Source organism: Olea europaea, chromosome 5 (genome assembly GCF_002742605.1).
Source record: "Olea europaea var. sylvestris chromosome 5, O_europaea_v1, whole genome shotgun sequence".
Lineage (NCBI taxonomy): Eukaryota > Viridiplantae > Streptophyta > Magnoliopsida > Lamiales > Oleaceae > Olea > Olea europaea.
The window spans coordinates 12,571,426-12,582,649 of record NC_036241.1 but is presented as its reverse complement, the minus strand read 5'-3'; the positions used below and the strand labels follow the sequence as shown (position 1 = coordinate 12,582,649).

The 11,224-nt window shown below is 35.6% G+C and overlaps 1 protein-coding gene across 4 annotated transcripts; it reads right to left on the bottom strand.

Moving 5' to 3' along the window:
* Positions 1-629: 629 nt before the first annotated feature.
* On the bottom strand, positions 630-10,241 carry LOC111394684 (pentatricopeptide repeat-containing protein At2g06000). 4 transcript variants are annotated; one of them, XM_023020625.1, is made up of 3 exons: positions 8,160-10,241; positions 3,047-3,233; positions 630-1,337 (listed from the first exon to the last, which is right to left on the bottom strand). In XM_023020625.1, the coding sequence occupies exon 1, from the start codon at positions 9,911-9,913 to the stop codon at positions 8,264-8,266; it is 1,650 nt and encodes a 549-aa protein (XP_022876393.1). In that variant the 5' UTR covers positions 9,914-10,241; the 3' UTR covers positions 630-1,337; positions 3,047-3,233; positions 8,160-8,263. The 4 variants fall into 4 exon arrangements, with proteins under 4 accessions (XP_022876393.1, XP_022876391.1, XP_022876392.1 ...); XM_023020623.1 differs by having other exon boundaries at positions 3,047-3,211; XM_023020624.1 differs by having other exon boundaries at positions 3,047-3,182.
* Positions 10,242-11,224: the final 983 nt, after the last annotated feature.

Genomic DNA, 11,224 nt, shown 5'->3' with positions numbered 1-11,224 from the left:
CAATAAAAATCAAAATTTCCTAAATAGTGAGTAATACTTATCAATATTTTTTTAAAGAGCAAATATATTTCAATTTTCTTAAAATAAGTTGGTAGTCTACTTTAGAATTACAAATGAAAATAAGTTTGTAATCACTCATATTGTTTCGATTTTGACATTTTCATTCTCTGATCAACCTTTGCTAGCACAAATCGTCCATTTTGTCTGATTCCCTCTGTTTCTTCCGTTAAATAAGCGTATTGCTTGCACGTGATAGAATTTAAAAAGGGTAAACCAACAAGAAAAATAAGAAAAACAAATTTCATATACAAAATGTTTTCTTCCCCAACCACCCCCACTCTTACCACTACCTGACATACCGCTGGTTGACTCATTATCCTCCGCACATGTGATCCCTAATGATTTTCTGCTGTATAATTTCGTCTTGAAAACAAAATGAAAGATTCGTTCATCAAATTCGTCGATTGGTTTCTTGGTTTCTTTTCCTCTTTATTGACACTCAGTATTACACAGTCGACTTCACTAGACAAACCAAACGTTGCTAATTCGACTCGTGTTACGTCTATTCCATTCGTGTAGAAATAGATTACTAGCGAAGTGAATGATCGCTCAACATGTAAGCACCTTACTGAATCAACAATGAAATAAACATTGCTTAATAAATGAAAAGAAAAGTAGAAACTCACATGCACGGCAAAAATACGACTTACACACCTCCTTTCCACTGTGATCTTAATGACTTTGTTATCAACCATGCTACATCTACATCATGAATTACACTCTAGTTTACACTCTTCTCTATATGGTTAGATCTGCACCACTGATTTTGACCGCAACCATCACATCACTGTCCAATTTCTTCAACATGGGAGGATGTCAAGGAAGTTGTCAACCAAAATATACATCTAGCATTATTCTTTTTCTTATATGAATCGATGGCATTCAGTTCATTGACTTGTCGTCTATGGTTACTGCACCATGATCAAACAAACAAGAGTTTAAATTAGTAGACCTTTTTCTCTTTAATGCATTTTTATTTGAAGTTCCATTCCACAACAAGGTATTGATATGGCAAAGTAACACCCCCATCCCCTTTCTTCTTTCCAATCAACAATATGTAATTTGATCTCCTTCCCCTCCTGCCATCGTGAGAGAGGGAGATGGTGTCCTTGTAAACTTTGGAGTCACCGTCAGGGAAGAAAAGGAGGGACGTTTCATATAAAGGCATGCAATATTATCAAATTCCATTTCTGGGATGCATGAATGCACGAGGATGCTAAAAGTCCAGAAATTTTCAAAGCGCCTGCTGAATCCATTGAGATTGAATGATTTTGTGCCTGCATGAAGACAATCACAGGATCAATACATAGATTATGAAGTATGATCTACCCTATAGTAACTCATGACGTTTACCAGATAGTAACTCTTGACATAGATAGACAACAGAAATGGTTGTCGGTGCATACACGATGCAAAATATCGACCTTCAGAAGGCCCTCCTCCGACCGATACATTAGAAGAATTGGACAATAATCTATATAATAGCAGCACAAGAATGTTTGGCTGAGCATTAAGAAAAAGTAAATGTAATTAACGGTAACTTTTTGACTTTAGCAAAACACATGTCCAAGCTTAAAAGTCAATTTTAAATAATTTCTTTAACCAACGAAGTCGAAGTAAATTCAGTCAAAAACTTACTTTTTGAAAAGTAAATCTTTACTTGCTTACAAAAAAGTACTATTACGTTTTTTGAAGTTTAACCAAATTTGCTGTTCTGTCATCATTCATCAGCACAAGTGTTCAGGAGACATCAGTCAAATATAACTTTACAATTGCAATAAAGAACAAAAAATAAAATAAAATAAACTACAGAACATCTAATATAGCCGATATTTCCCGCTAGTTTATTAGCACCTACAGAACTGAACCTTGAGCGTCATAAACCAATTAAAGCAATGGACAGCACGAATGACATTATCTTTCTATCTAAAAGAGCAGAATAATTGAATAAATGTGAAACCAATTCAAGCAGCATTACAATATTACAGTGTACAACACAGTATTCAGTTTACAAAGTGAAAATGCCACAGTTAATCTAGCGCTTGACAGGTTAACCCCACAAGGCCAATGGATTGATGAAAATGTCGAAAATCAGCCCTTCAAACTTATTAAATGATCGTATCCTTACTATAATCACGATCTTCCAATCATGGAAACCCAGTAATTATGCATCAACTATAAAAATACCTTGGCACCCAATATGAGTCGACAAGCAATTTAAAGAGCCAGGCAAATAGAAGTGCAAAAACGGAACAAAAATTTAAATCTAAGGAAAAATATCTCATCTCAAGGTATGCATGCACACACAAAGACCAAAGCAAAGCAAAGCAACACTGTGGTGACAGATAATTTCATGAAGCTTCAAATGCAAGAAACTTGTACAATTCTGAATATGGCACATCATGTCACAGACATTATAAGATTCAAAAAAATGTGGTTTATGATGAATGAACTGTCTGAGGGGAGTAGAAAAATGCACGCTTTCCTAGCCCATAAAGAACATACAATTACAAATGCAGGTCGACTATTTAATCATCTAGTGTATGCAGGGGAGTAGCTAGGGAGGTTTGCCCATAAAGTACATAAAAGTATAAATGCAGGTGAATTTTTTAAGCATCTAGCGTATGCAGGGGAGTAGATAGGGAGGTGCACAGGCAGCCCAAGCCCATGTACTTTTTTTACATGTGAAAAAATGTTAAAAATATATAAAAATAAAAAAATACACACACACATATATTAGCCCAGTCCAAAAAAAAAAAAAAAAGTCCACCCATGGCTACAGTATTGAGTGTGTGCGACAATAAAAAATAAATTCAAAAGATATGGAGATAGATTGAATAGATATCAATACTACCTACCTATCAAGATTTGCAATAATATTGCTTTATAACAAATCCTACTGATTCAAACCACAATCATGATGACAGTGATAGATTTAAAAATAGTGATACAAAAGAATATAAAACCAGAAGAATGCAATCCGTACCTCTTAAAGCAAAAGTCACTGAATGAGTAAACCATCAGCCACGCAGCGTAACACAGAGATGGAGATTGAAGAAAACCTCAAGGCAAATTATTTCTCCCCATGTTCCAGGTACAGATATAAATCACCAAATTCAGCTTTGAGATACGATATAGAAAATTAGAACCCCTGAATCAAAAAATCAATACAACTACATATGTTCAGATAAATTGACATTTCTAGTGTGTTCGCATATTTGCACTGGATGATGACACATTCTACAGCCTGCTGCAGAGGTGTATGAAGTATAATAATCATGCCTCAAAAGTCAAGCAGTTCGGAGAGAACAATCAATGAAAATGTTAAGTGCAACGGAAAACATTACGGAAAGCAGATAAACTAAGTAAAACAGTTTACACAGAGCAGTGGATTATATTCTTTTAATATTCTGGATAAGCTTCAGCTCGCTGGGCCCTAATCCACAAGTTATCAGAATCCAAATGCCAAGCCCATTGCTTTCTCTTAAGAATGTATGTTCATGCATATTGCATTACATCATTAAATTTCTTATATAACATATGCATTTTTATGGATAATCCTCAGAACCTTAAACCATAATAAGCATATGTTTTGCGAAGTTTTTTAAGTGTTTATACACATTTCTTATAACCCACAAGTTTTAACTACTTTTGAATCCGATATTCCTTGGGACCTACTGCTTATAAGCACTTAAAATCTTAGCCAAGCAAGAACTAATTATTTTCCAAAACATTGACACTTCGTGCATCCATGAATTAGACATATCAAACTACCATGTGCAAAGGTAGATTTTGCAGCTGCACCACTATACTTCCAAAATTGTTCAGCCACCCAATATAAGAAGATAAAAAGCAGGCACCACCAAGAAGCTTAGATATGAGATCAAAAGCTATGGAACAGACCAGTATATTGAAATTCACAAGAAGAATAAACTTTTAATAAGATGAGTACCTTAGCTCAAACGGTGCTTACACGAGAGTTTTAGAATTGGAGAAAACATCACAAGTCAATAATCCCAAATATATGGACAGAATAAGGGATCACCTCTTCTAGCATGCTATTGCTCCACCTCTTGTGCTAAATATTTCAATCTTAACTCATAAAATGGAGTTGATAGAAATTTAAATTTCTCTTCACAGGCAGTAAATGACTATTAGTGATGGGCAGTCACAATTATTTTTACCATTTTCCACTACCAAGTTATTAATTGCCAGGACGACCCAGAAAAAGCAACTTAAACAGCTAATCCTAACCGATGGAAGAAGATGGCCTTGAGTCCATCTAAATGCTTGAACCCATATCTCCAGAATGCAAATCTTCAACATGGAGGTCTCCAAGGACTAATATCGATAAATGGCTGCCGCACATAAGACAAAGTTATGATGCTGGGACTCAGATACGGATATGGATACGTATCTAAGTGTCGGATCCTTTATTTTCTAAAATGTAGGATACGAGGACATGACTAAGAGTCCAAATTTTGGACACGGATAAGTGGATACGTTTTTCATTTCAATTTTTTTATTTTTTTCAAAAATTCTTAAATAATACTTAAGTGGCAAATAAAACATCCCACCCTGACTAACTAAATCAAGTCCAAAACAACCCCAATCACATACCAATTACAAAGACATATATACCCAACAGCCCTAAATACAAAAGTTATTGTACCCCAAGAATATTGGCCCATATAACCAAACCCCACTTCTCGAAAATTATTTTAACCCAACCCATCCCATACAATTAACCCGTCATTACATACAAAAACCTAACTTGGGCCATAAATCCTCTCGTCTTCTCCAATCATCTTCTTCCTGTTGCGCCTGTTCTACTTCCATCCCACGTCCATAAATCCCTTTGTCATCTCCTCGTCTTCTCCAGATCGTCTTCTTCCTGTTGCACCCATTCTGCTTCTTTCCATCGTTGCCTTCTCGCTGCCTATTTCCGCCTCCACCCCACATCCAGACGCTGCCTTGTCGACTTGAAAAGTGAAGAACCCGCCCCATATTTCATACCAGTACCCGTGTCGACACGGGTACTCCGGTCATTTCAGCGAGTCCGAGCATCACAGGGACAAAGTGCTACATAGACCTAAGTCAATAACGTGAGCATTCTGATAGGCCTAGCTCTTACTAGTTAGACTCCAAAAAGAAATGGAAGATTGGGTGTACGGCCATGCAGGGTGTATTTGCATTTTTACTGTCTTATGAGTAGGTTCAAGAAATATCTGGTTATCCTAAGTAAGTGGTCCTTAATCATTTACTTCACCTATCATGAGCTTGAACCGAGAATGTGGACAAGAGCTAGTTCAAAGAAAATGTTGGTGTTAAGAATCAAACGCTTCAATTCCTTACATCAGAAAGGGTATCTATTTACAGCATCCGACATCTCTTTTGCTGCTGACAAAAGGAGATAAATTTGTCCAGTTTCAAGCTCCTTCAAGTTCACAAGCCAGGCCATCACTATTGAGTTTTCAGCCTCCCAAATCTGGAATGCACATTCCTCTCTCTTGGCAAAGGTTTTGCAGCATCAGCAATACGACCAAACTTACCCTTCCCACAAAAAATCGTCTTCACAGTTGATACCAATAAAGTTCTATCCATTCAGTTAGTGATACATGATATGCTGCTTGAAGGACTCGTGAAATAGAATTTCATGGTGAAACGACTTCACTAGCTACAAACATGATGAACAAATGATTAAATGTAGTAGGAAAGACGAAGGTAACTAAGTGAAAGAACAGGGTTAATCAGGAAGAGACGTGGAAGAGAAACTCTAATGCCATGAAAACAGGTTTGATAATATCTGTATATTTTCTGAATATAAAAAAGAAGTATATAAAGATTGAAGTGTGGAGGGAAAGGCATACAGAATTCCCTAACCACAAGAAACTAAATACTGATCAGGTCTTGGATTTGCTCCCCAATGATCACTGATTCGAGTCCCCTCAGGGCCACTGAGGTAAGCATCCAACTTGTAAACTTCAGGGGCTCGTGAAATTAGTTGAAATTGCGTGTAAACTGGCCCAAATACCCACGGTAATTAAAAAAAAAGTGAAGAAGAAGAAACTAAATGCCAAATTTTAAACTACAACTGAGAGCTCCTACGTTAACGGCACGAAAACTGATTACCAAAATGGCTCTTTAGAATTAGTAGTTTTGTTTTTCTACAAACCCTTGCTTAATTTTCTACACTTCTAGGCCTCAAAGTTTCCCATCTCATTTGCATACGGAGCACGCCACAACTAAGCATTGCCCACTTGGGTTAACTAACCATTGGGAAAACTGTTTTTCTACAAACCTTTGCTTAATTTTATACACTTCTAGGCACCAAAGTATCCCATCTCATTTGCATATGGAGCACGCCACAACTAACCAATGCCCACTTGGGTAACTAACGGTTGATTCAGCAAGTGAAGAAAACTTAATTATGCCTGAGATTTATACATAGGATTGTTTAAAGTAAATTTTCACTAAAAACAATAACTTTATTTTCCCAAATAACTGAATCAGTGTATTTACAGATCTTTGCTTTCCAGATATTGTCATTTGCAGATCTCTATATGCTAGGACCGTACTAGTCAAACCGAAAAGTTCTTTAAGAGGCAATGGAGTAGAGTGCGCTTCTTTTTTATGAATGCATTGTGATTTGCTGGAAAAGTTCACACCAGTTGTAATATAATTTAGAAGCATTAAGAGTCAATCAAGGTCTGTTCATCGTTAATACTTCTACATTTTCCCAAAAAATCTTACACTAACAAATTTTCATAAATTGCTAGTTCCAACAATATTTGTAATAATTAAAGCCATGGTTTAAAAAGGCGGTCATGAGGGCGTAAGGTTTGTGACTCAAGGATCAATTTTTATGCTACTTTATTGAGGAACACACCTCAGCTTGATGAGGACACCTCGAGGTGCAAGCCTTACGGCATGTGTCTCAATATTGTTGTTAATATGTAAAAAGACACATCAGAAACTTTATTTCTAAGTGGGCCCAACAGTTACTTTTACTTGTTTAAGCTAAACTACTCAAATATTACGCCCACCCAGGACCAAAAAAAAAAAAACCCAAAAGCTTTCATATCCTGCTCCACACCTCTACCCAATTCCCAAGTCAGAAACCACCCACCCCACAATATTCTTTCAGCGTCTAAGTCTACAAAACTCAGGCGGTTTGCAGCAGGTTATTTTGCTTTTAATTTTATTTCTGAAATTTTTGTTCTCTTTGCTATTATTCTGACTCTAAGTTACCAACTAAAGTTTTTCTTTGACCTTGGCAGCTCCGGAGACTTTTAAACTTTTTTCAACAGGACTATTGATTATTTGCTACTTTATTAATTTATTTTGATGTTTGTTTTATTGAGAATTTTGAAGATTTTTTTATGGTTTATTACATCTTTATTTTGTATTATTTTATAATTTTTTGATTCAATATTTTGGTTTTTTGGTTTGTGATGAGACTTACGTCTCAAACTGCCTCGAGGGCACGAAGGAAAACTGCCTCGGTACCTTTTTACATCTTCTTAAACATCGATTAAAGCAGAGCAATCTTTTCTATTCCGAAGATGTTAAAAATCATCCAGAATTGCTCTGACCAATACATCTCTTGATCATAAGCATGAGCCTGGATTAATGCATCACTGAGACAAAAATAAAATAGCAAAGAATAAGCATATTTATTACTATCATGACTTCTTCCCTTTGCTTTCTCTTAATCCAACTTATCGTTGAAATACAATCTGTTAACGTGCAGAAACTAAGTTTGAAGATCAGGCATCTTGGCCTGTGCTTCAGCTAAATTTACTCATTCTAGATGCTTAGCAAGCATATAGCAAGTCTCTAATACACTAAGTAGCTTCCACCCTGCAATTTTTTTCCACTTATTTCTTCCAATACAACTTCTGGGTCTGATAACTTTTGATTTGATTGTATTATGGCTAATAACTTATTCATCAACACATATGATCAAACAAGAAAGACAAAAGCAACAAATCTATCTACCCATAAGAATGTGAAGCATAAAAGTATCTACTTTAAAATGAAAGAATGGGAAGATAGTAGCAATTAATTCGATAGAGTAAACAAGGAAGTGAACTTACTGCCACTGGTGAGTAAATAGAACATGCTGAAATGCTTATGACTGAAGTGCGTTCGGGTGAGGCCTTGCACAAATGCTAAGCTCAAAGCAAGATAATGATTTCAACTAAACAGCCACAGTAATATCCATGTTACTCCTGAATGGTTTGTTTCTCTCTGAAGTTGATAAACCTGACTGCATATCATTTGATATATGTTGCTCTATCTTATAGGCTTCATTTGTCATCCCTGCCTTTCTGAGGCAAGATACTAAAGAGGTTGTGGTAATACTATCTGGGACACAACCCAATGTCAACATCTTATCAAAAATGCTTATTGCTTCAGACATTCTTCCTTTCATACAATGCCCCAGAATAAGAATGGTGAATGTCAGCTTATCAGGGCTGCATCCTTTCACCTCCATTTCTGCGACAATAGCATTCGCCTCGTCTACATTACCAGCCTTAGAAAATCCATCAATTACAGGATTATATACAAATGGTTGGGGAATGATATCTTCCCTCCATTGCATCTGCCTTAATAAATCACGAGCTTCATTTAGTCTATTCTCCTTGCACAGAGCATTAATGAGAACAGAGAAAGTAAATAAATTTGGAGACACATTCCTCTCATTCATTTCATCCCACAGCTTCAAACCTTGCTCTAACCCACCAGCCCGACAATGACCATCAATGAGAGAGGTGAAGGAGAAAACATCAGGATGATAGCCACCACCAACCATCCTCTCATATATCTCCGATGCTGAAACCATTTCTCCCTTTTTGCCAAAACCATCAATAAGAACGTTGAAAGTAATTAAGTTTGGCCTAATCCCACGATTACTCAATTCATCAAAAAGATCAGCAGCCCTCTCCATCTTACCCAATTTGCAGTATCCAGAAATAATTGATGTATATGTCACAATGTCTGGCAAAAATTCACCTTGTGATTGAACTTCTCTCAATAGCTTCTGTGCTCTGTCCACATTACCAACCGTACAGAGCCCATTAATGAGTGTATTGTACGTAATAAGATCTGGCAAACAATCAAAACTCCTCATACTATCAAAAAACTCAAAAGCCTTATCTACGTTTGCCACTTTGCACAATCCCCTCATAATTATATTAAAACTACATGTATCTGGGCAGAACCCTCGTAAACTCAAAATATGCTCTCTAAAAAAACCAACTGCCTCATCAACCTGATTTCTTTTACATAACAAGCTCAACAAATTGTTGCATACAAAAGAACTAACAACCTCATCTTTGTCAATATACAACTCAGCTAGTGAAATCAAAATTTCTTCGGCAGTCCTAAATCTGCCGGCATTCACAAAGGACGAAATTGTATAATCTAAAACCGAGCTATTGGGGAAAAATCCATCTGTTTTCATGTATTCATATGATAAATTAGCCAAATCGTGCAGGCCCACCTGGCAGAGTGACCTCAGAAGCAACTCAAAAGTAGGAATCGAATGAATGAGATTTAAATGAAGCCTTGTATATTGAAAGAAGCTAAATGCCAATCTGGGGTTATTTAGTCTACTATTTACATGTTGAATAACACTGAAAGCTATAAAAGGGTTCAAATTTTTGCAGAAATAATCCGAATTAAAAACAGTGAGAAACTGCGAGTCACGAACACACAGAGTACACACTACTTTTACGAACCAAGGAGTGGAGGAGTGGAAGAGGCATGACTCTATCTGGGCGTGACCATGGAGAAAAGCTGTAGAGAAAATCTTGGAAATGGAAACTCTTTGAGCCCACAATGGCATCGTTGTGAATCGCTTCACGGCTTATTGATTTCCTCTCGACATGCAAAAAAATTTGATGGGTTTTTGCTGAACCATTTCTTTTATTCGGATTATGGAATCAATTTTATTGTGGGATTGAAAATGCTGTTTCAGGTTTAGGGCTTAAGAGTGTTAGAATCTGAAAGAGGCGGTGGAGTGTTTTAGGGTTGACACGCTCCGGGACGGAACGAATCGCCTAGCCAACTGCAGTTTCGGCGTTAGGATGTAGTTTGTGAATATAATCATGGGGAGAGGGCAAACAAGGAACATGGTTTTCGGGTCTTTTCGCCCAGTATTTTGGTTATAATTCCACATTTTTCTATAAATGCACTATTGTTATAAACCAGACTAATTGAAGTGAGAAAAGTTAACAAATTCGTATATTTTCTCTTAGAGTTCCATATTCATAGAAAAGAATTAGTGTTATAAAAAATACAATAATTATAATGAGTAGAGCTAAACGGTTATAAAAGTCATTTATAAACACTTTTATATTTAAAACACTCTTCTTGAATGACTATTTACACTAACTATTTTATTGAAACATTATTTAGCAAAGAACTTGACGGACTAAAATGTCAACAAATGAATAAATACAAAATTTGAAGTAATAAAATGATGCCTCATTAAAATATTATCAAGAAAATTCAATGAAACAAAACTTGATCACAAAAAAAGAGAGTACAGTTACCCCTCTTAATTTCAATCCTTGTATTGAGCGATCCATATCTTATATATCAATGTCTTTAAGAATATCTAGAAAGACAAAACTTGTTAACTGTAGTAACATGATGATTCAAAAAATAGCTTTTGGTCTCTTCGAGAGTTTTGTACATATAATAGTTATTATGCGGGTAAATATATTGTTTGTTATCGACATTTATTACACAAAGAATATACATCGTTAAAACCTTATTAAGAAAAATTTTGTGAGAAAAATCCTAATAAAGAAAAAAAGAGTAACGCCACAAAATTTGTCTCATTAAAAACCTTGTTGGGAAATTAATGGACAAAATTTTGATCGAGAAATAAGAGTAAAACGCATATTTTCTCCCCTTTTATGACAATATCACTCTAATTATATGCTTCAGATATATTAAATCTTTTAAGGTAACATTAATAGTTATGTAAAATGAGTTGGTTATAATCAAATATATTATATGCATAGCAAATTCATGTATTTAGACTAATAAAATAAAAACTTGTGATTACATTTGTCACATGATAATTATCTATTTACACAAGTCTTCGCAAAATTCATTATACAAATAATTGTACATTTCATATTATAAC

Excerpts from the sequence above, each read along its gene's own strand:
- LOC111394684 (XM_023020625.1), bottom strand. The coding sequence starts at position 9,913 with ATGCCATTGTGGGCTCAAAGAGTTTCCATTTCCAAGATTTTCTCTACA.